General features: G+C 43.8%; 1 protein-coding gene across 11 annotated transcripts in view; it reads right to left on the reverse strand.

The window, feature by feature from the left end:
- Positions 1-26,072, reverse strand: part of CACNA1E (calcium voltage-gated channel subunit alpha1 E) — a 387,895-nt gene that overhangs the window by 316,062 nt on the left and 45,761 nt on the right. For 10 of the 11 annotated variants that reach the window (XM_072831014.1, XM_072831009.1, XM_072831018.1 and 7 more), the window contains exon 2: positions 964-1,230. In XM_072831014.1, the coding sequence (XP_072687115.1) occupies positions 964-1,230 (267 nt within the window). Of the gene's footprint in view, positions 1-963; positions 1,231-1,974; positions 2,104-26,072 lie in introns of those variants that run through there. The other variant, XM_072831015.1, reaches the window with a different exon arrangement.

Here is a 26,072-nt window from a genome sequence, read left to right on the forward strand (position 1 = left end):
TGTCAGAGACGCCCCCACCAGCTCTTTGTGAAGAGCAGTTCCCCTGGAGGCAGGGAGAGACAGATTGCTTGCACACCTCTGGGCTCAGTGGCTGAAGCCCTTAGCGGAAGAATTCAGGCCCAGCAGATTAACCTGCATCTTGGGCACTGGGAGAGCACTCAGCTGGGTCACGCATTCAGAGGCAGGCGGGGGGGGGGGGGGGGGGGGGAGCACCCAACCCCAGACTAAGGAAACCATGAGCTCCGATGAGCTGTTCTTCTCTGGCTGAGAAGAGGACTCCAACTCTGAGCTGTCTGGGCTGTATCATTAGAGATTACCTCCGCTGACACATTCATTCACTCCACTCACACTGGAACTTAAACTGAGTCCCCAGAGTTAGCTGGATCCCCAGCCAAATGGCTGTTTTATTTATCCATTTGTCTGTCTACAGGATTTTGGCCCAGACTCTTACAGCTTCTGAACTGATAAGTCCCTCAGGGAGCCTTGACTTTCCCCACAGGCAGATAGTGCGGGTGTCTCCCCAGCTGGTAGGGATGGGGGCCAGAGGGGGTGGCTTTAACAGAGGAAAAGGGGAGTATGAAAGAAAATTGTGAGATTAGGGGCAACCCATTCTATATGAAGGGCCCGGGGGGGGGGGGGGGGGGCGGGGGTGCTGAGAATCAGACAAAGCCCAGCCCAGAAATGGGCAGCCACAGGAATACCATGCACCCAGGGACGCTAGAGATTTCCACATAGGAAAAATCAAAAACCAAAAGTCTTACCTTGAAAAGCACTAGTGCCCACACTGGCCTCTACAGCACCAAGCTTGCCCCTTAGGTACAGGGAAGTAAAGACTGCACTTCCAACAAAGGGGCAAATTGGCACCAGGAGAGGGATGGGGGATGAATTCCAAGCTAGATTTCCACCCTTACCCAAAGAAACGCAAAGGGGGAGAGGGGAGTTATGGTGGGCAAGAAAGGATATGGCCAGTCGATGAGCTTCTTGGCGTATTTCCTGACAATGTTATCTTCTCCGAAGATGAACAGGGATCTGTTGACGGTGAAACAGTTCTGCCGGACGGGAATGGGGTTGTACAAAGCCATAGTCCGCGCCCTCTGCGCTTTCGACTGCTTGTAGGCGGCCGCCGGCCCCGAGGCCGGCACCGGGGTTCCTTGCCGGTTCCTGCTCTGGTCCGAGTCTCCATCGCCCGACCCCGGCCTGCCGACCACCGCCTCCCCGAAGCGAGCCATCCTGAAGTTTAAACAGACAGAAGACACACAAAGGTGATCGCGGCCCAACACCCGCACACAGCAACAAGCAGAAAGACACACGGAGACTCAGAGCCGCATCCAGACGGAGCCCGGGGACCACCGCCTCCGGGGAGCCTCCGGGGAGCCTCGCGAGCTCTTGGAAGAGGCGGCAGCGGCAGCAGCAGCCCCGCCGCTCTGAACTGTTGAATCTAAATACAACCTCTGCGAAGCTCCATTCCTCAAGGAGGAAAAAAAAAAAAAAAAAAAAAAAAAGCAGGGGGAGGGCTTGGGGGTGCTCAGTTTCTGGAGGCAATTTTTTTTTTCAAAATGCCAGTGTGTGGTGGCATTCGGGGACTGAAGAGGAGAGGGGTGGAGTAGGCTGCTCTTCAAACATAGCTCCTCTTCTGGCAGACGCACCACCTAGTTCTGGGAGAGAGGCAGGCACCGGCCCGCTAGGTAACAGTTTGGTGATTTATTGGGGGTGGGGGTTGGGGAGGAAGAGAAAAATGAAAACAAAAGAACTTTAAAAAAAAAAAAAAAAGACAAGGACCGGGTTATGGTGACATGCTTTATAACGCGAGCCCCGGCAAGTCCATCTAAGAAATTCCACAGCCAAGACTTGGGTCTTTAAATCTGCCAGCACAGACGCATCCAAAGGTTGACAGAGAGGGAGGGGGGAGAGCGATATTGAGGTTCCTGCGCAAACCGCAACGCCCAAAATATCAAAATAAGAAGTCAATCCAACCGGAGAGGGACAAACGACTTCAAAGCTCCTGCGGCTGGGAGAGAAGTTGAGCAGCATCCAGAGAGCAGCGAAGCCCGAGTGCCAGCATCCTGCCCGAGCGCTCGCCGCCGCCGCCGCCGCCTCCCCGGATCAGCATGCAACAGCGATCCGCGGCTGCGCCGGGGCGAGGGCGGGAGCGGGAGCGGGAGCGGGAGCGGGAGCGGGCGGGCGGGCGCTGGGGCGAGGGAGGAACAGGTTGCAGGCGAGCCCGCGGTGGCCTGGCCCGGGAGTTGCCCAAGGGCCGAACTTCCTCCTGAACCGCTCGCTTTCTCCTGCCCCCCGGACGGCCGCACTCCGGGGAGCCGAGGGGGATGAGGGGGAAGGAGAGGGGAAGGCGCGGAGGGGCGAGCCAGCCGAGCGCAGAGGCGCAGCGAGGCGCGCGCCGGAGCGCCGGGAGGAGCGGGGGCGGGGCCGGCGGGGACGGGAGGGGCGGGGATGGAGCCGGAAGGACCCCGGCGCGCCGCGGCTGCGGGGGCCTGGGGAGCGAGGCTGGTCCGGCCTATTGGTCTGTTGAGCCAGGGGGTAGCGGGCCGCCGCCGCAGCGGCCCAGCAAGAGTCGCTCTCCCCGAGCGACGGCGAGAGGAGGGAGGCGGGCGCAGCTGGCGGCGCGGCCCCGTCCCCGCAGGAGCGCCGAGCCCAGGCCCGGCGGGGGCGCACACGCACGCGCACGCGCACACGCACTCGCGCCTGCCGTCCCCGCCGAGGCGTCCGCGGGAGCCGGGCCCGCGCGGTGCCCGCCCGGGAGGGCGGTGGGAGCCTGGGCGCCCCGCGCGCCGCGCACCGGGGCCCCCGCGCTGCTCCTCCTCGCCTCCCAGTCTCCAAGGAGCGCTGCCCGGGGAGCAGCGGAGAAGACAGCACCCTCTCCCCATCGCCCCACTCGGCAACCCGCGGGCCCGGGGAGGCACGCTAGGACCTCTGGGGGCTCCGCGCTCTGCTGTCGGTGCCGGCTCCCCTTGGGAGCTTCTGGCCTCCCCCTGCAAAGGCGATCTGGGGAGGCCTCTTGGGTTCCGTTTCAGCGGAGCCCTGCGCATCCATTTCTGGAAGACTGGTCCGGTTATTGGGGCCATCGATGGCGAGTTTGGGGCTAACACTACCTTTCTCAAAGTCTTAACAATCAGGGGGATCCACCCACCCCTACTTTTACCCACAGGTCAGCTCCGCTGACTTCCTCAAACCCACCTCATTAAAGGAAGAATAAAACAGTATCTGAGCTGCGTAAGTGGGAAAGGTGGGCTCCAAGACCCTGAGAAAGAGTCCCTAGGTTTAGCAACCAAGCCCTTCTCCACAGGTAGACTCTGGTTTGAATTGAGCACAGGACCAGTTGTCTCCTTCCATGTCTACACTAGCTGGAACACACTTTGATCTCCTTTTTGCAACCTCAGCCTCAAAACACACCCAGCTCTATCCACATCCTCGCCACCTGAGCAATGCCAGAGAAGGGGAGGTGAGGCTGATGAAGGAAACAAAGAGGCTGACCAAAACCCAGAGGTTGGAATCCGTGGGTGAGTGTGGCTTCATGTGTATGAAAGGCAGTGTCCCGGTGAGTGAAACAGACTGATGGGAAGGGTGATGACATCCAAGGGAGAGGCACACGTGTACCTATGTGTGTGTGTCTATGTGTGGCCAGGCCATGGGCGCATTGACATAGGTCTCTGTGAGAACATAGGTGACTATATGTGTGAAGGGACAGTCCCGGGGTACTGGAAATCCAAAGGAATGGTGTCAGTGCTGCCCTTGGGACAGCGTGCTGACCTTTTGATTCAGGGTAGCCCATTTCAGGCCAGATTTACTATTCAAGGTGTGTACATTCTAATGATATTTTGATTTCACGTTACTGCCTTACACTGCACTCTCCCAGCCTTCACTGGAGGGCACCATTCTTTCTGGAGACCTAGTCAGAAGTGAAAGGGGGAAGTGGTGCTGTGAACCACAAACCATCAGACGGTTTAGTCATGCACAACGGTCACAAGTGGCTGTCTCAGTAACCCTGTAAGCTGCAGATGAGAAAGGGCTTTCAGAAGTGGTCAAACCCATGCTTTCAGGCAGGGCCGTGAATCCATAGCACAAAATTCATTCAAATCAATCATCTGATAAATATTTTTGAGTACCAGGTACTGTTGGCACTGAGGATATGATAATGGACAAAATAGATGACCCCCCCCTCAAAAAAAATGTGTCCTTTTCTTGAATCTAAATAAATAAATAAATAAATAAATAAATAAATAAGGTTCTATAGCCCTACTGGCCAGAATGCTTGCTAGACCTCATCCTCACATTACAACTTCACCTCTTTTCTCTGGGTCCTGGCCTTAGCAGGCTTCAGGGTGGTATGCCTGTCTGTTCATGCTCAGAGGAAGCAGCGCTCTCTAAGCTTTACCTCCTAGAAGAGGTTCTTAGAAGACCTGGAGCCTCCAGATCTGGTTCTTCAATGTCACCCACTCAGCAGAGAGGCAGTACTAATTCCTTTTCCTCTCTCAACAATGTCCTGGGTTCCCTGTGGCTGCTATAATTCTTTAGAGACCTAGGTTCCCAAGACAGAATACTATAGTTGGAAATGTGAAGACCCAGTGAAGTTGGCACTTGCCTCCCTGCCTTCTGAGAAGATAGGATCACAAATGCATGGGTTGGGAATAATGTTGACTATGCTGGAGTATGAACACCTCTGCAGGGAAGTTATAAATGGGGACTTCATTGCGGGGGGAGAGGGGTATAGGGGAAAGAAGCAAACATGCTGGCCTAAAAGTCTTTAGGAATGGACTTGACCTAAGGGCAGTAATGGTGGGAGGGAGGCATACTCTCATACTCTACCACCACCACCACCACCACCACCACTATCCACCCCACAGTCACACCTCCTCAGACCTTTGAGATCTATGAACGTCTCCAATGCCCCCATTCGCCTAGCTCCCAGAGAGCTAGAATTTCAATGGCTAAACATATTTTATGTGTGTTTAATAGTTTTCAGGTTACATAAGCCTCACAACAAATCTCGGAGATCAGCCTGGCAACCCACGTATTATGACCCTGATTTGGTGGACAAATTACCAGAGTTTCAGAAACCTTAAGTAATTTTCCCTGGGCTTTAACACATCTTTGGACTTCTACTTTATGGCTCTTTCTAACATCTAGTCTAATCTCTTGTGGATGGTAATAGTATAATTCCAAAGCATTCATTGTCATGAGAAGAAACTATTCAATCACACTAAGCCCATGGGAATTCTATGCTTCCCATCCTCAAATTGAATTGGATCAGTAGCCACATGCTCCTGTCCTGGGGCCTTGCTGGGAAGATGCTAGCCTAGGAACGCATGTACTGCCCTTAAGATCCAGTGGAATCCATAGAAAAAAACCTGAGGTCAGGTCATTGCCATAATGTTCTTTATAAGGGAACCTGGTGCCTATTTTCCTTCCCATGTCCCTCCTTCCAATGTCTTCTTAAAGACCCACATATGGAAATGTAGAAAATCAGCATTTGGTCGGAACTGACTGGAAACCGGTTTCCTAAAATCCCTTTCCAGCCCGCGGAGGGACGGTAGCCATATTTCCCTGTTGTTCGAGCACCATCTACTGGTCATTTGTGAGCACATCGCTGTGAGCCTAGCACCTGGCAGCCCAACACCCTTAGCACACCTCTCTCTGAACTTAGAACCCCAGCCCTCTACCCCTCTGTGGGACTTTGTTGAGGTCCAAGCTCCAAATTTTACCACAATGCAACCATCCCATATCACAGTACTTGGAAAGTACAGCCCCACACACTGGACACGAGGTCAACATGCTGCAAGTATACATGTGTGCACACACATATACACACATGGTTAACGTGGAGCAACCAAATGTTTTTCTGCATGCATATTTTTCTGAAACCAGTGACCTGCAAACTCGAATCCCAAAAAGATCTGAGAAAGCAAGTGAAAAACTTTCCTAGATTAATCCCATATAGATGGTTTAATATGAAAGCTTTCACCCTGTAGCCCCTCAACTCCAGTGTACCATCCAAAATCCAAACAAGAGGGAAGGCGACTTGTAGAGAGTATCTCGAGTCTCCTTTGGAAAAGGAATGAAACCAGTGGGCTGAACTCTCCCAGACCAGGAAGGCCTTGGGAGTTTGTACTAACATGGATAATCATGAGCAGCATGAGTGGAGAAGTACTTATCCTATTCCCCTCATTCATAAAGCTCCTCCAAGATCTGTCAGGCCTTGGGCCATCTTCGCGTGAGATTTCAGCCCATCACTGCAGAGTCTGCAAATCTAGCCTCATCCAAAAAGCATGTGCCCCTCCCACCAGCCTGGCTTCCTCATTCCTTCCTCCCCCACTGCCAGTTACACTCAGATAGTTTATGGTTAAGCTATCAGAGCCCCTTTTGTTCTATTTTCCCCCTGTTGAGCTTTTCCAAGAAATAGACTCTTATGCAAAGCAGTACTCTGAGGAACATAATGCAGAGAGGATTTGGGAGTGGGTTCTTAAGAAAAAAGTTGGCAGGCGACCATGTGCAAATTCATTGCAGAGCAGAGGAGCATTATGGCAACGCAGACATCTTAGGAATCTGGTGGCTTCCACAATACCTTACAGCCCTTACTTGGGTGAAACATAACTTTACATCCTTATGTAATGTCCATCCCTAGAAGCAGCATTTCTCAAACCTATGCCTGAGAAACCCCACAGCTCTAACACTCTACCAGCTAACTATAGATGTGCAAATTTCGCTTAAAAAATGTTTTAAAAACCATTCATTTATGACAACTCAATAGTCCCTGGGTGCCAACTGTGATAATGTTATCTCACTGCATCTTTGCTGCAGGACTGTGAGGCATATTCTATTATCTGAGGCACAAAGGGTCAAGAATTTGTCCAAGGGCATAGAGGTAGGAAACAGCAGAGCTGGATTTCCTGATAATAAGTTCAGGACTCTTTACAATCTGTAGCTACTATTAATACACTGTATGTCAAAATAATTCTTTCCTTGCTTGAGAGTCCAGTTATAGGCAGGATCTTGGACCTTGGAGAGGCGAGGCATGAACCTGAGCTAGAAATCCTCCCAAAGGGTTAAATTTCTAAGAAAGCATGCCACCTGTCTCAGGGCTTTCATGAAGATTAAGTTAATTTGTGTAAAGCTCTTAGAGGAGTACCTGGCACACAAGTGCTATGTATGTATCTGTTAAATACATTTCAGCAGTGGTAGCTGTGGCCACAGTAACACGGAGCAAACCATGCATCTAGCAGCTTTCTGTTTCTGGGAGCAGACTGCAGAAGTGCAGCCCGGGGATGACTTTGGTGTGTATGGGGTGGAGAGAGGAGCAGAGAAATTTAAGTGCCTGGGACTTGATCAGAGAGATAAATAGGGGAAAAGAGAGAAGAAGGAAAAACATTAGAGACCACAGTTCCAAAGAGCCCAAAGACCTTGGTACCTGGTAGAGCTACGTGTTTGTTTACTTATTCATTCATACATAAGCCCATTTCACGAATACTTATTAAACCCCTTTAATGTGCCAGGCATTTTTCTCGAGATTCTGAGGCTCAAGGATAAATTAGACATGGTCAACGCCTTTGAGAGCTTACATCTGAAGAGAGGGGAAGGGCTCTACACAAGGCAGAATGTAATGTGTGCGCCATAGCAGTGTGTACAATGAGAGTGAGAACAGAGAAGGGAGATACACCTCTGGCTGGACGCAGGCAGGAAAAGGAAAGAATAGGGGAGATCCTTTGAAAGACGTATCACTGGAGGTGGGGAGAAGCAATGTGGAACGGTAGCATGGAACAAGAACGCCTGAGCTGTGGAGGGAACGTCACATGCATGGAACTGATTAACCAGTCAGTATGTTTATTGTTTCAGTGAATCTAGGATCATAAAAATGTTAGTATTATACTTGAGTCCTTTTTCTCCACCCTAAGATAAAGTCACTTTCAGCCTGGACAAAAGTGAAATATATTCAACCTAACAAACATTAACCCTTATTGGGAAAGTCCTTTTGGAGCTTCAATGTTTAGCCCCAGATGTCCAAGGATCCTTGCCCCTTTAGTGAACCTCAACACCCATCCTCTGGGCCCAGCCTTGCATCCTGATCAAGGCAAAGTGCACGTGGATGGAACTGGAGGGTATTATGCTGAGTGAAATAAGTCAATCAGAGAAGGACAATCATCATATGGTTTCACTTATATGTGGAATATAAGAAATAGTGAAAGGGATTATAAGGGAAAGGAGGGAACTGAGTGAGAAAAATTAGAGAGGGTGACAAACCATGAGAGACTCCTAACTCTGGGAAACAAAGGGTTGCGGATGGGGAGTTGTGTGATGGGATGGGGTAACTGGGTGACGGGCACTGAGGAGGGCACTTGATGGGATGAGCACTGGGTGTTACTACATGTTGGCAAATTGAATTTAAATTTTAAAAATGTAAAAATAATTAATTAATTAATTTTTTAAAAAGACAAAGTGCAGCAGGACGACTCTGCAGAGCACCAGCTCTGACCGCTTGGGGTGAGTGGAGGATGCATTGGTATCTAAGGGTGAGAACAACCGGCGGAAGCACGCCCATCCATCCGCCCCCTTGGCCTCTTGACTCAGAAAACAAAATACAGCCCACACATTGTAAAGCTTGCTCAGCCTGGGTGGTTCAGTCTGATTCATTCATTCAGCAAACATAAAATGAACACCTTCCCTGTGTCAGGCATGATGTCAGGTGCTAGAGCAAAGGAGGCAGTGCCCAGGATGAGAAGGCGCCTGAGCTATAACCTGAACTTGCTGGTCTTAATCCCTTCCCCACACTTCACTCTTAAAGACAGTATCCCATCCCACTAGCAGGAAAAGCAGCTCATAGCTGAAACAAAGCCTAGAGGAACCCTAAAGGCCCAGAGAAGGGAACTCAATTCCACCACACCCACCAGTCTTGCCTCTTACAGGACTCTTCGGGTTGGAATCATCAGCAGATTAAGCCACCACCTGTCCATCACCACACCCTTTCTCTCCCACTCTCTCCTACACTGAGCAGCTGGTTACACCCACCTGGTATAAAATAATCAGAGTGAATAAGGCATTCCCATATGATATGGACTTAAGGCCAGTTTTGAAACGTGCACCTGGGCAGGCCATGTGCTGGTTCTGCCCCTTCCACTCCCCTAAAACTGCACTAAGACCTCCACTGGCCTCTAATGACCCTTGTTTCTGCACCCCCCTCTTTTTTTCCTTGACTGCTCTGCAGCATCTGGCACACTGACCTCCCCTCCTTCTCAGAGTTTCCCTCTCTTAACATCCCACCTCCCAGGTTCTCACTGTCTTTTTCCTTCTCTTGCTCCTTTTATTCCCCTCTTTATTGTGGGAGTACCCCCATAGGGCTGTTCTTAATCCCTGCATCTTCTCTGACATCTTTCCTTTCAGGGTCAAATCCTTACCCACACTCCCAACTATCCCCTCTGCTTCCACACCTAGTCTCAGCCTTCCTTTTCCACCTCTTTTCCAGATCCAAATGCCCATTTAAGGAAACTGGTATGTCCATATGGACTGTCCGACATCTCAAATTCAACGTGTTTAAAAGTGAATTCATTGTAATTCCTTCGAAACATGCTCCCCTTCAAAAAATTCTAGTTCCTACTGAAGTGACATCATTCTCCCTGTCAATCACTTAACTTCAGTGGTTCCTTGTTGCCTGAAAAATGGCCAAATTCCTTAGCCTGACAGTTCAAGACAATTTGCGTTCAACCTACCGTTCCAACACCATCCTCCCATGTACCATAGTATCAACAAAGTTATAACATATCATGGCCACTCCTGCCTCAAAACTCTTGCTTCAGAGCACCTGATTCAGACTGACCCAAGAACATCCTTCCTCTTTTCTGCTTCTCCAACTCCTAGGTATCCTTCAAGGTGTGGTCTGGTTCAATTCTGCCTCCTTCATGAAGCCTTCCATAACCTCTCCAATTCTATCTGTGATATCTACCTCCTATAAACTCACAGAACTTCGTTTCATTCATATAGTACCTTGTTTACTTACTCTCATTGTTGATGGGTAAAACTTTACCACTAAATTCCTATTTAATTTTTCAATCATATATGCCTTGTCTTCTTCACTATGGTGTAAGCTTCTCAAGTGTAAAGGACATATCTTCCCCTTCACTGCGTTACCTAGATGCCTGCATCATGTTATACTCATTGCAGGCCTTTACTAAATATATCATCAATGAATGAATCATTGAGTCTCCTGCAACTCTTTTTGGCAAAAAAGAGTTTCAGCATTAACTGGTTAGCTGGTTTCCTGTCTGAGGGGTTGCCTTTCCCCTAACATATTCTGGCCCTAACTCTGAGTCTCTGCTCTGTTTTCACCTGTTTCCAGCTGTTTTTCTCTGGGTTAAATGTTCATCCTCCCCTTGATACCAAGAAATGATGCCTTCCTCTCCTGTAGGAGATCAGCTGACTCTAACTCAGGATCTTTACCAGCACAATAACAACCCCACCCTCATTTTATCAATAATCAAAATACAGGGTTCATTCCCTTATGAGGAATATATTCTGCTTTTTGAAAATATGGTTGTAATAAGATTTGGGGAATCACCTATTAAAAAAAGACATTCAGACCCCCACAGAAAGAATATTATCAGATCTCTTTCCATTGAATATAAAACATAGAAGAATAAACTTCTGCTTCAAAAAAAATGAACTATAGTCTTAAACTGGTTCTATCTCTTCTCTCTATGAAAAGACAAATGTCATCATCAGGCTTATTTCCCTTATAAAGAATTACAGTGGAAGAGACACACACACACTTTTGCCTATGTGCTAAGACACACACTCAACTCTGATCTGATCTCAAGTTCTGCCAGCCAACTGTATAAACATATAAAGTAATCTTCCCATGCTGTTGGGAGCTTTCAGACAGGCCGAATACATTATATTTAAATGGGAAGAACTACAGAATCCTTTGAAGATTTCTAAATATTCCTAATGTGCCATTTAAAAATGAGAGAGGTGGAAATGTAATTCTCAATCAAAAGATAAGATTTCCAAAATACTCCTAAGACCTTTAACAAGCCAACTCCTTGGACATAAGCACACACAGATGCACTCATAATATAGCTCTTTCCCTTAGATACTTGTTCTTGATTTTTTTTACGTAATCCTCCATCACTCAGTCACAGTCTGCAGAAAACTTCTGCCAGATGTGAAGCAGTCAAGCATTATTAATATAATAACCCAAAGCTTCCTATTATACTATTTTTCTTTTGTTAAAATCGTCCCTATTTTCCAGTAGGTCATGGCTTGACATTGTAAATTCCAGGACTATTAAAAAAAAAAAAGAGGAAAAATGGACATGCATCAAGCAAATAATAATTACATAGAAAAGTATAGGCAATTTCAACTTCATTAATAATATTAATTATAATTGGGTATTAAATACTTATTATTTAATAATAAGGCACTGCACTAAGCCCTTTACTTTCCTTATTTCTGAGAATAATCCCGTGTGGTAAGTACTATTATAATCAACATTCCGCAGATAAGAAAAGCAAAATTGAAAGAAACTAAATAATTTTCCTCAAGGTTGGATAGGTGGTAAATGACATAGCAGAAAGTCAACCATAGGTCTATTCGACTCCAAAATCCATTATCTTAACCACCACAGTGCAGGGCTTCTCATTGATACAATTAATAGAGACTTGGGCTAGTTACTTTATTTCATGCTACAGTTCCAAGATGTAAGAAAATGTCCAGACATTACACAGCAGGTGCCGGGGGGGTCTCAGGATAAGTGAGTCAGGAGAGCACGTGAGACAAGACTTGCCCCACAGTCCTGGCTGGGTTTATGACTGCATGTGCAAAAATCCCAGCAGTAATGCCTGCCCTCTGAATCTCAGGAGCCTATTGATAGACCAACTGGGACAACAGATTCCCAAGTGCACCATGTTCCAATATGTGCTGGTGTTATTAGTCCGACCTGCAGTCCCACATTGCAATGTCCCAGAGCAGCACGGGCCATGCCAAGGAGAACCGAGTCTTACTTCAAAAACTGTTTAAGCTTTTCAAAACTGCTTAAAATCCAAAGGGTATATTATTGTACACAATTTACTCATGATGAACATGGTTTTACACACCATTTGCTTGTTTTTCAATGAATGGCCAAATCTACCCAAAATGCCCCAGGGCCTAAGCTCCCTGGTGGGTCAGTCTCAGGCAGCAATCTGGGAAAGCTATCAGCCAAACTCTGGAGGGGTCAGTAAGGGAGGGAAGAAAAAGAGGAGAGATGGTGTTCAGCAGCAGAAAAGGAGGGTTTGCTCTGCTGCAGGCCCAAATATTAGCCAGTGTTCTGTGTTCAGCAAACCCAAGGGTGGCACTCTTCCTACCATTCAGGAATATCGATCCTGATTAATAGGTATGGTTTTCATTTTTTCTATGAAAACTGCTGCTGCCAACGCGTGCCACTAAAGGATTCAGCAGATTTAAATCCTCCTGCCTCTCAACTTGTTTTCCTGCCTGCACTCCAGCAGGTAAGACACCCACAGACTCACAGTGCTCCGGGCTGTAGAATTCACAGGAGTCTATAATGTTCGGGTTATTTTTAAACTTTCAGGCCACTTTCCCTCCCCACGAACAGCAGGCCTGCCATTTAGAACAGTGTTTAACCCACACCCCACCTGCTTTGAAACTTTAGCTCTTTGTGTTAAAAGAAAAGAAGCAATCCTTCAAGCGTGCGCTCATGCGCATGCGTGCCCTCACACACACGTGCACCTCAAACCCAGTGACAGCCACCAGCTTGCTGGGGTGAAAGACCCAGCTTCCCAAACGATGTTGAGATTGTGAAGACTGTGTGTGTGAAAATGCTTTGTAAACTTAGATTGTCATACCACCATGGGTGGTATCATTGTTATATTTACAGGGGCAGACACCAGGCATTATAGGTGATGTCAAAAGACAGCTCCCTGTTTGCAAAAGGAAATTAGACCAGAACAATCAAAGCACTCAAGACCCTTCATAGGTCTCCAGACAGGAGCTGGCTAATGGGTGTTAGGCATCAATTTTCCTCAAATTAAATACTTGTATAAAAGGTGGGAAACACGGGGAGAAAGGGAAAAGAATTCTGAAAATAGTTCAACAGAAAAATAAAAGAGTTCCCAAACAGAAACAACAACTAATGCTTGTGGGGCACACTTGTGTTACACTTGTACAAAGCACTGTGTACATGTTACCTCATTTGATCTGCACAAGAATCCTATAAGGTAGGTAGGTATGTTTAGCTTCAGTCACTTTTCAGCTGAGGCAACTGGGATCAGAGAAACGAAATCGCTAAACCAAGATCACACAGCGAGTAAGTGGCACAGCTAGACCTGGAGCCTGGTTCTCCCTAAGGCCAGAGGTTGCATCCTACAACTACACCTCCTCACAAGAGACAAGCTGAAGGACAAAGTATGGCCTGGACCCTGAGACTAGACAGGGATGTCTGCATGGGCTCATGGTGGAAGAGCAGAGAGTCATTCCGGAGTCAGTAAGGATCAAGCCCTGGCCAGAGAGTCCCTTCCACAGCCGCACATGAAAAGATGAAAAATCCCTTTACCTGGAAACCATAGGCTTTGCATGAGCTACAAACCCCAGTGCAGCCGCTTGACCATCCAGGATGGCACAGATAAACTCAATCCTGGACAGTCCTCCAATGTCTTCCCCCTGGTGGCATACTTCTCAGGGGCAAAAGCTATAGCTTCTAAAGTCCTATGGTTGCCACAGTGCTCCAGGAATCTATTATAAAAGAAGTCAAGCAGCTTTGTCTTGCAGCAAACCTTTTAACCAAAACTCCTAACACACATGAAGGATGAGTCACTGGAGAACCTCCTCCTCTCCCTCTCCCTCCTCACCCTCTGGCTGAGGCATCAAGAAGTGATAAAATGATCAGGTGGCTCAACACTTTTACAGCTAAATGCATCCAAGGGATTTTTAAAACCAGAGTCTGTTTCCCTGGAGGCTATTAGGGTGTGTACACATTCTGCTGCATCCGGACTCAGCAGGACTTGGCTTCCCTTCCTCCCTGCTTCCCCCTCAGGAGCATTTCCAATCTATTTTCTATCCCCACCTCCCTAACTGCCCCTTCATCTTCTTCTTCACCTTTTCTTCTTCCACCTCCTAAATGTATGCAATCCTCAGAACCTGTTTCTACCTTTTCTCTAAGTATAAAAACTCTCTCCGGGTGATCTTGTCCATCTGGATGGCTGCAGCTAAAGCTAATATCTGAGAGGTGCCCAAATCTTTCTCTTTGGGCCTATTCTTTTTAAAGCCAGGTACCACATTCACCACTGCCCAAATGCGCTCCCCCACCTGGACAACCTGAATCAATTAGCTGGTTTAAAAACACATGTTCCTTCCCTCCAAACTAGCACCTTCACGGGTCTCTCATTCTCTTTGCAGCATCACAGACTCCCTGTTACTCAGGAACAAAACTTTGGATGCATCTTTGATTCTTCCTCCTGCCCTCTTCCCACAGCCACCATCCCTCACGCCCTGTCGATTTTATTTTCTTTATTCCACTTTCATAATCTTCCTTTCTTTTCCATTTGCAAATTCAGGACTTTATGCCTCCTTCTCCTCAGAAGAGAAGGGTGTCCTGAGCCTTCTTTCTCTTCCAGGTCCTACCTGCTTCAACAGTTGGTTGCATAGCCCAACTCTGAACGTGGTCTAACCCTTCAGTGTAATAAAATTTGGGAGCATATTCATTGTTGTATTGCCTGGTGAAAGGTCATTAAATAAATGTATTTATTGAATAAAGACTTTCCTAATGCCTATCAAAGATCACTATAATAATCAGGAGATCTTATAATCTTCTAATCTTAGGGTTAAAAGCAAACTTAAATGTCATCCAATCTAAGTCCTTATTTTAAGGACCAGGAGTGAACAAAATGCTCCACCCTATGTTCCCAGCGATATCTCAGCACTTTGCAGTACACACTGCCTGCTTCAATGAACACTGCAGGACTGCTCACCATTCTACGAATGTACCTTGAAGTAATCCTTCTGCATTTCATGTCTCCTTCTGTCTCCCTCCCCTCCCCCTCCCATATCCACCTGTCATAAAACTAGATAGACTTCGGTTGCCTGGGTGGCTCAGTCAGTTAAGCCTCCAACTCTTGATTTTGGCTCGGGTCATGATCTTAGTGTTGAGAGATTGAGCCCCGCTTCAGGCTCCACGATGGGTGTCCAGCTTGCTTAAGATTATTCTCTCTCCCTCTCCCTCTTTGCCCCTCCCCCTCACTCAGTTCATGTGCTCTCTATCTCTCCAAAAAAAAAAAAAAAGAGGGAAGTAAAGAAAAAACACTTAGATAGAATTAAAAGCCCAGTTCATACAGTATCTCTTTTATAAAGCATTTTGTGATCATACAACAAACATGAACTCTCTCTTAAAGAAACTCTGGTGCTTTATGCCCCCACTACCTCAGCTACTTTGGGGTATGGATCTCTTCTCCTCCACCTCAGTGTGAGGAGCTTGACTTATATATATATCCTTATGCTCTCCACAGCAACCAAGGTCTGTGCACTATGGGTACTGAATACATGTTTACAGAATGAATGAATGAATGAATGATAACTATATACAAAGCCGAATAGATATAAACAGGATATGGATGTCTTAGGACCTGCACCGGATTGGGAAATTTATGCGGGGAAAAGCTAGAAGTGATAAACCTGTTCTAAAGACAACCAGTTCAGCTTAAAGAAGATGGTTCTCAACCCTTTCCTCACAAGTATAAGTGCAATTTGCAAACATAACATGATAAGATGAATGACCCAGGGCATGGAGGCAAATGTAGTGGTCACTGTGAACTTGCAAAGCTCACAGCATTTGGAGTACAAGATTTTGTTCTTTGGTAGAAAAGGGTGGGATTGTTTTTAACTCATTTCATTTGATTCATGTTTCTGTGGATGTGATGTGAGCAGAAGTGTTCTGTGTTAGATAGACAGGTAATTTGGATATTGAGCCTACCTAATCCAGCTACACACATATCAACCTCCTCTTCTAACCCCTGCATTTTATAGATAAGAAAAGACACGTGGATCAGGGTTTCTCAATCTCAGGACTATTGAAGTTTCTGAATCAAATAATTCTTTGCAATGGTGGGCTGTCCTATGCACTGAAGGATATCTAGCAGCATTCCTGGCCTTTTACCACTAGATGCCAGATGCACCCCCTACTTGTGACAATCAAAAATGTTTCCATATTGCCAAATGTCCTTTAAGGGAACAAAAAAATGCCCCTGGTCGAGACCACTGGTGCAGAATAACTAACTGAGTTGCTCAAGATCATACAATTCATCAGTAATCTCACGAAGAATGTAGGAACTTCCAGGGGACTGCTCTGGCCAGACCATGCACTACCTTCCCTTCTCTCTCTTTTTTTTTTAATTTAAATTCAATTTGCCAACATATAACATAACACCCAGGGCTCATCACTACCTTCTCTTCTATGCCTTCTATCTGGTAAGACACAGCCTTTGGGAGCTGGAGTGAACTTGGAATGGCACCTCTGGTTTTCTAAGGCCTCATAGCCCTACATGGGGTTCCACAGCTCAGTATAAAAGAGACATATTCTTAGCAGAGGCTGAAGGAAAAACTCAGGCCAAAAATACAAGAGTGATCACAACCCAACATCATCTGCTTAAGGCTCAGCAACGGGACCTCAGACAAGCAGCTTTTTTCCTGATTCTTTGGATACTAAAAAATGTGGTCACAAGGCCTCACTGAGAATAGGTTCTCCCCCTCAAATCAGCTTTGTCTTCAGGTAAAACTCCTACACTCATGTTTTCAACTCAATTATTTACACCCTTTACCCCCTGCTTCTCCTTTAGTTTACTTCTCCTTCTATATTGTAAAAACCTTCTTTTACCAAAATCCTCTGTGGTCCCCACTTTGCTTCTAGAATTTGTCTTCACTAGAACTTGAGGATCATCTTCTGTTTCCATATTCTGATCTTGAATTTCCTAAAAAGACCCAATCATTTCAGGCAAGCTATTTTTAGGAGCTGTTGGAAGGACTAATCAATCATCACTTTTCTAAGTGAATTGCTTAGCTAAGTACTTATGCAACATCTAAGGTGGCATAAAATAACTGTCCATTAATGCACTGCTCTTTTTCCACAACCTCCTTCCTCAAGCCTTCCCTCATGCTCAGTCCAGCACTCTGACTAACCTCTCCATTAGGAACATCATACTTACAAGTCCTAGAGGATTTTGTGCATCCCCCAGGAAATATCTTAGCTTTTCCTATTTTAGAGTATTCTCTTTGAAAGAGACATTCAAGGATCTAATACTAGCAAGATGGCAGAATAAGAGAAACCTCCTGCTACAAATTTCTAGAAAACTAGATAAAGTATAGGACTGCATTTTCTTTTTTTCCATTTGTTTTTATTGAAGTTTGATTTGCCAGCATATAGTATAACATTCAGTGCTCATTTCATCAAGTGCCCTCCTCAAGGACTGCATTTTCAAATAGATTTTAAAATATACATTGCTAGACTTGCAAAATATGAAACTCCCAGGAAGAAATTTAAAAAAAAAACATAAAAGTAAGTATGTGGACTAACACTGCAGCTATCCCATAGACAACGATTAGTTCTGGCAAGCTAGAGGAATTAATGGATGGGTTTTAATGCCCATTCAAAAGCAAGAGATAAAATCTTAGGAGTGTTTGTGAACAGAAGTGAAAATTAAAACTCTGCATTAAGCTGGAACACTTGAAAGACTATACTCTGAATTAAACAATGAACTGCAGAAAAATGAACTCTGCAGCAAAAGAAGATAATGAGGAAACTTATATCTGAGTGAATGAAAAGCAAAACCCTGAGAAATCAAAACCCAAGATTGCATGTTCTATGGATTTACAAGCTGAATTCACATTATGTGTTCAGGAGGGTTTAGAAACCCTCAAGCCCAAAAATAATGTGAAAACTAGTCCCTATAACTTCCCAGGGTGAAGTAAGAGAACAAACAGAAACATTCTATGAGGCTACTCTCACAACACTGACTATATTTTCCCATAGGAAAAATAAGCATCACTAGACATGAGTTTGCAATCAAAACTTTTTCATCATGTAAGGAAACAATTCACTGTAAAGAAAAGTTAGTTGATACAATAAACAAGAGAATTAGAGCACTAAGCTTGAAATAATAGAAAATGTACATAAGGAAATAGGATACAATGAAAAATATTAAGTAGCAAATACAATTTCTTGTAACAAAAAATGTATTCATTGAAATTAAAGGCAACAGGTAAGTTAACTCTTATGTTAGACACAACTCTTATGTTAGCTACAACTAGTGAACAGGTAGACACATATGAGAAATGTCCCCAGTATAAGCCAGAGAGATAAAGAGATGGAAAATACAAAGTTAAGAAACAGGGAGAACGGACTGAAAAATCCAAAATATATCTCATGGAGTTCTAGAAACAGAAAGGAAACAAAGTAGAGAGAGAATATTTTAAGAGATAAAGAATAAATTTCCCAGGGTTAATGAAAGATATAAATCCTTCAATGAGTTCTAAGCAAGATGAAGAAAAATAAATGCATCCTATATGCATCCCAGTGAAATATCAAAAAATCTAAATTTATGAAGAGAAATTCCTAAAAGCATTCTGAGAAAAAAGATTATCTATAAGGAATCAAATCGATGATTTGATTACCAGCTATAACAATAGAGACCAGAAGATAATGGAATAATATCTTCCAGGATTAAAAATACTCACTTAAATTACTTCTCAAACCTAAGGTTAAAATAAAGGCTCCTCAGAAAAATAAAGAAAAGTTTACTACTCAGCCTTAGGTGAAATAAGTACTCTACAGTATTCATCAAGCAGGAAATTTAGATGGATGAAAAGAATGGCTTGCAAGAAAATGGCATGATGAGCAAAAGATAATGGTAAATATGAGGACAAATCTACAATAAAGATAAATGATTAGATAGATGATTAGATACGTAGATAGATTGTTTAACTTTGAATACACACACACAAGATGGAGCTATAGCACTAGACAACAGGCCGCGTAAGATGGAAAGGGTGATCAGAGGTAAGGTACCACGCAGGAAGAGGACAGACTTGCAGATAAGCAAGTAAAGGAAGGTATGTGACTAGGATACTTACTAAAACTGTTTCTATTCAACTGCAAGTGAAGTACTAGTCAATGTAATCAACAAAGTAAAAAAGAAAAAAAAGGCATATAGACTATAAAGAAAAAAACAAAGCTGTCATTAACACTGTTAATGCTGTCTACATACCAACTGTAAGGGAGTCAATACAAAAAGAAAATCGAGGTAATAAAAGAGTTCTACAAGGATACTGGATATGAAATCAACATACAAACATGCAGGTTCTCATACAACTACAGCAAAGAATCAGAAAATACAAGAATAAAAAGATACCATGCAATAGATTCAAAACTATATGTGTGTGAAAACAAAATTTAATAAAAGAATGCAATAAAACATGTAGGGAAAAAATTTAAACTCTCTTGAGGGATTTTAAGGAAGATCTAAGCATAGGAAGAAATATGTCATGTTGGGGGATGGAAAAATAAAAGAGCTTAAAGATAGCAATCCTCCCCCAAATAAATCCATAAGTTCAGTTATAATCAAAATCCCATTTTTAAAATGCAATGTGACAAACTGATCCTAAAAGTTATACGAATGAATAAAGGGCCAATATCCAAGATAATTTGGCAGAGGTGTGGAGAGAATTTATTTTAATGCATCAAAACTATATAGCCATAAAAACTAAATTAGCGAAACATGGCTTAAAGGGAATATACAATTAGACCAGTGGAATAAAATAAAGTGCCCAGAAACAGTAGAAAGCTATTGACTAGTCACAAAAGGGTGTTGGGACAAAAGACTAATCATAGGGAGGATAAAAGAATAAATTAGGGCCTACCTCATACTATATACAAAAATTAATTATGGGTGAAATGAAAGAGACAAATATGATAAGCAAAATGGAAAAAAAAGAAGTTTAATAAAAATAACATCTTCTTTATCTCAGTATGTGGAAAATTTTTTAAACAAGACAAAATAGCTAAAATCATAAAAAAGTAGATAAATTTTACCACACTAAAATTAATAACTCTGTATGACAAAAAGCACCATAAATAAAGTGAAAGAGACAAGGCACTTGAGGGAGAAGATATTTATAACCCATAAATCATATCTAGAATGCTTATAAGAACCCTAATAAATCAAACAAAAAAACACAAACTACCTAGTAGAAATACAGGAAAAAGATAGGAAACTACAACTCACATAAGAAGAAATCCAAATGGCCAATAAACATATTGTTTATAATATGTTTATTAACATATGTAACACATTCAATTTCATTTGTAATCAGGGAAAATGCAATAATTGGATTTCATTTCACACTTATCAGATTGTCAAACTTTAATAATTTTGATCATCTGAAGTGTTGTGGAAGACATACAGAAATGAGGACTCTGCATACGGCAGGAGTATAGATGGCAGTCACTTTGGAAAGCAATGCAGTGATACCTAAAAAAGTTGGAAATATGCATTCCAAAACTCAACAATTCCACTTTTTAGGCATCTATCCCAGAGAAAATCTCACTTCCTTGCCCACGGAGACATGGGCAAGGATGATCATTTTAACATTACTTACAACAGGCAGAAGAATTGGAGTCGCCTGGCTCCCTTCGGAAGGGGAGTAAATGAACAACCTGCAATGTATTCATACAATGTAGGCCTATGCAGAAAGTGAAATAATGAAGTAAGTGTGCATGAAATAACACTGGTTAATCTTAAAAATTAATGTTCACTTTGCTGCAAAAGGACACATTTCATGTATTATTTATATAAAATTTTAAAACGAAAAAATCACATACATACTTTATTAATGCATATACATGTAGTAAAATTACCAAAATGCAGACGATAATGAAATTTTAATTTCAGAGAAGTAGTGACTTCTGGAAAGAAGGATAAGGGATGAGGGTGCATAAATGCATCTGTAATATTTTATTCCTTTAAGAAAAAATGAGTGGGAAATATCAGAAAGGGAGACAGAACACGAGAGACTCCTAACTCCTAACTCTGGGAAACGAACAAGGGGTGGTAGAAAGGGATGTAGGCGGGGGTGGGGGTGACTGGGTGTGGGGCACTGAGGGGGGCACTTGATGGGATGAGCACTGGGTGTTATTCTATATGTTGGCAAATTGAACACCAATAAAAAATAAATTAAAAAATATTTTCTCCCTTTAAAAATGGGAACTAGATGAAGCAAATATGACAAATATTATGATTTATTTAATCTTAATGGTGCTGTATGGGTGTTTCTTAATTGTTTTTTATATTAAATGTTTGAAATATATCATAATTCAAAGAAATATTTAAGAGAGATTCAGGAGATATTATTACTAATTAAAGTACACAGAGTTGGCAAAGATGGGGGCAATCTCATCCACCACTGGCAAGGGATATAATTAGGACAAACTCTCCTGAGGGAGACTGGGCAATGGTTCTAAAGAGTCATACGTATATACATAGCCTTCGCCCCAATAATTCTAATTCTAAAAATTTGTCTTTATGAGATCACTGAATTTACACAAAGATGCATTTATAAAATTGCCCACTGGATTATTAATTTGAATATTAAAAACTACAATCCAAATAAACAATAATAAAGTATTGGTTGACATATTATATATATAGTCATATAATGGAGTATTTTACAATTTTTAAAAATCATATGCTAAAATAAATTATATGGTAATATGACAGGACACTATTCACAGTATACTATTAATTAGTAAAGCAGGTTACAAATGCAACATGTGCAGACCATAATCCCCATTTAATAAAACTATATGTAGGTATGGAGATGTAATTGTACACATACATGCATGCGAGGGGATGAGAAATCCTATAAATAGTTATCCAATGTTAGTGATTAATTTTATATGATGGGAGTATAGATAACTTAGATTTTCTTCTGTGTGCTTTTTCATATTTTATAAAATAAACATAAAATGCTTTTATAATTAAGAAAACACATTTTTCTATCTAAGATGGGTCCAAGGTTCATAAGAGTTGTTCACATCAGTGACTGTTAACAACTGATCATTTATTCTGTAAGAACTGGCGTTATTCGAACTAGGAGTGGGGGAAGGAGAGGTGGACGGGGGGTGGGGGCGACTGGGTGATGGGCACTGAGGGGGGCACTTGATGGGATGAGCACTGGGGTTATTCTATATGTTGGCAAATTGACCACCAATAAAAAATAAATTTACAAAAAAAATAAAAGAACTGGCATTATTTTTAGTTGAGCTAGTGAAGAAGACAGCATCGAGGGGAAAATGCCTTAGCATTTGATTGCAAAGGCACAACTGCCTGAAGTATTAGAATCTTCCATCCATAAAATGGATTGAACAACACTTGTCTCAAACTATCTCACAGGGGCACCATCAAAGTAATTCATAGATAGATGTTGCGTTGAGCCTCTTGAAAGAAGAGGCTAGATTCCAGCCTCCTAAATGTCTCCAGAAGAACACTTGGTAAGGATCTATTACCACCACCACCACCCCTCTTTTAATGGCACAAACTCCAGAATCTCCAGGGTCAACCCTGGAAAGAGGTCTGCCAAATGAGGACAAAGGCTGAACCAACCTCAGTTCAACCCCACTGAATTTAACCTTCCATGGGTTTATTTGTAATGGGTGTAGGGCATAGTCAGGGGATAGAAAGAGCATGTATCAAGCACTTTATACATCTAAATCATTTAATTTTCACAGCTCCAAGCAGTTGGTATTATCAATCTTCACACTGTAGATAAGAAACTTAGACCAAGGCCATATAACTAGGGACTTCTCAGTCTGAAATTGAAACTCATAATTATCCGAATCTGAGATTTAGTCTGGATTAAGCTAAATTACTTTTCATTAATGGAAGCAGTATTTCCTTAAATTTTTAGCCATGCAGCTTTTTCTGCAAAAGAAATAGTACTGGTAACTGTAAATTAATTAAGGAGATAACTGCAGAAGGCTACTCTGATTCAGCTGAGAGTGAAAAACCCAAACTCCTTTCCCCTGAGCAAGCAACAGTTTGGATAATGCTGATCTGAGGTTATTGTAAAGGTCTTCAGTTCACCCTGGCAGTGTCCAAGGGGAAGCTTCTCTATTGCAACATAGATGAAGGTCAGGGCAGGTTGTAATTTGTCATCTTGCTGAACCAGGTATTTGAATTCCAAGCATAAAGGCAGCTGTGCAGAGGTGAGCCCATTACTGAGAACAACCGGGCCCACTACCCAGCATCCGTGTCAGTGCCGCCTTGATTTATGATTGCCGTTGTCAGACGCACATGCTCCTCCTCATTTGGGCTATCATTCATCTCTCTCACCTGAACCATGGTAATAGCCTCCCCACCACTCAGCCTGCTTCCACTCCTGCCTCCCTTCAAACTATTCTCCCAAAGTCATCTTTTTAAAAAGTCAGATCAACAATCCCCTGTTTAATACTCTCTAACCACCTCCCCTAATTCTCAGAAGGAAATGCAAATGCCCTACCATTTCCTACAAAACCTACTTCACCTAATGCCTACCTATTTGTCTTAGCTCAACTTCCCAGGAAGCAGAGCCTGAGGCAGGGATTTAGATTCCTTTATTGTGGCGTGCAATCACACGAAAGCAGGAGTGAGGGGAAAGGGAAGTACAGCAGGGGAAAAGGGAGAGCCAATACAAGTATGTATGACCACACCGGCCACCCTAAAACCCCAAGTAACTGCATCTTTGGATAGTCCATCAGAGGAAACCGAAGAAATTTATCTGCTGAATAGGTGTATTGGTCAAAGTTCATCACTCAGGGAGTTAATTTCCTTCTCCAACTTGCAGTTGCTCCAAGAGTCCTGAATATCTCATGGGCCAGTGTCAACAGAGAAGCTCCAGGGTAAAAGGTGGGAGATGCAAAGCATTAAGTGAGGAGCTGTCAGGATTTACATGCATGGAACCAGTGAATCATTGCAGTGGTGGCTGGGCTCAAACAAATGGCCAGAAGTCTCAGAGACAGATGAGGCCAAGAGGCTCTGAAATAGCCCATGTATGATCCAATGACTTTCTGATCTGACCAAATCTTCTACCTCCCTGTAACTCATTTATTCCACTCATACTGATGTTGCTATTTCTCAAACACATAAGCTCGCTTCTGCCTTCAGGCATCTAAGCTAGTTATTTCCAGCACTGGAATGTTCTTTCCACATCTTCACCTTGTGGCTAGTTCCCAGGGCCCTGATCTCAAGTTAATATGCTACCTTGTCAGAGGCCTTCCTAAATCACCCACCCAGACACCCTCTATGACCTCACCCTTAAAAAGTGTTAATCTTCCACTTTTTATTATCTGGCATTTTCTTGTTTATTCATTGTTGATCTGTCCCAAAAGAATGTAAACTACATGAGAGCAGAGACTGTCAGGATTGTTCACTGATGTATCCCCATAGTTGAATCAGTACAAAGTTGTAGTGGGTACTCAATTATTTCTTGAATATTTGTTGGATAAATGGATGGATGGAAAAATGGATGGATGGATATAGATGGATAAATGGCTGGCTGGCTGGCTGGCTGTGTAAATAAATTATTTAAGATGTATCTCGTCTTGTGAAAACCAGCCATGACATTGATAGAAAGTCTGGATGAAAGCTAAAAAGACTAACATGTGGTGATGCAAGGCCCAGAAGTCACAAGACCCTCAGAAGTGAAGTCAAGAATCCATAAGAAAATGTCTATATTCACAGGTTGGAAAGTCCCAGGTGGGCTGTTTAGCTCAGATGTCAAGGGCCCACTACACATCAGATTATGCATGTTTCTTAGAAATGGCTTTTCATAGGCTAAATCCTGGCTCTCTCTTTCCACTGTCTCCTTTTCTCCTCTGAGCCATGGATGGGACAAGTCAGTTCTGGCTATTTCTGAAATGGACAGAACAACAACAAATGTTACTATTGTTCCTTCCCCTGCTTTTGCCTTTTGGTAGTCACAGATTGTCGGAACTTTAGGGAGCTGGAGGCCAGGGCAGAGAGACAAGGAGGGGTCTCATAGCACACAGAGTTCCAGAAGCACAAGCCCCAGATCACCTGTGTCTTCTGCTTCCATGCTTTGCCAGTAGGATACCCCCTGTTAGCTGGAGACCCCTAGTCAGCTACCATGGCAACAAGAGGACAAATTGAGGCAAGAGAAAATTATGACACATAGCTTAAAAGAGCAGTTTAAAGAACAGAAACAGGCTTTCTGGTAAATGGCTGAAAAGGCAGGAAAAGGCAGCAAGAGGAGTAAGTGGGGGAGGGCATCTGGCCCCTTGTGGGGAGCCAGCTCACAGACACAGATGGACTCACACCACGTCCAGAACCTACGTGGGGTGTCATCCCTACCCACTCCCAACTTTGAGATTCCTTTTTCATCCCTACCCCCATCTTCCTTGCATGTCCTTTCCCCCAGCATTCCCTGGAAAATCTCCCTTCCCATTGCAGGAACATATCAAGTCTTAGAGTATCACCAGTTATCCATTTTTCCGTCATCCACAAACCATGTTGTGCTGAGGCAGTTCTCCTATTCATGGCCTCAGACATTTGTTCCACTTACTATATATGCTTGATTCCTGATAGGCGAGCAGTTGAATACTCAGCCTGAGTCAGCACCAGGCAGTAGGCTTGGAGGGAACTTGCCCTTTGTGCATATTCCCAGGGGGTAGAGAACAGTGACATGCCCAGTCATGTAAAGCCTCATAGCCCCCTCCCAGAGGTTGTCTGTGCTGCTAGCACCATGTGAGACCAGTCACGGTAATACCTGTGACTCTGTCATCCAGTCCCAAATTCTGGAGTCATTCACCTCGTAAGGAATAGTGTCCCTTGGCTGGCAGCTACTCCCCCTCCCAGGTTGCCCAGTAGCTGACTCAATTTCCAGGCCTCTCCCACAAGCCCTTTGCTCACCAAATTCAGCTTCCTTGCTTGCCTTTTAGTAGGCAAGCTAACTCAAGACCCCCTGACTCTTCCCTGCAATCTCTGAATTCTCAATCAGGCAGTCTTGAAGATTACAATTTTTCCCATTTTCAAACC

Source organism: Canis lupus, chromosome 6, assembly GCF_048164855.1.
Source record: "Canis lupus baileyi chromosome 6, mCanLup2.hap1, whole genome shotgun sequence".
In the NCBI taxonomy this organism is placed as follows: Eukaryota; Metazoa; Chordata; class Mammalia; order Carnivora; family Canidae; genus Canis; species Canis lupus.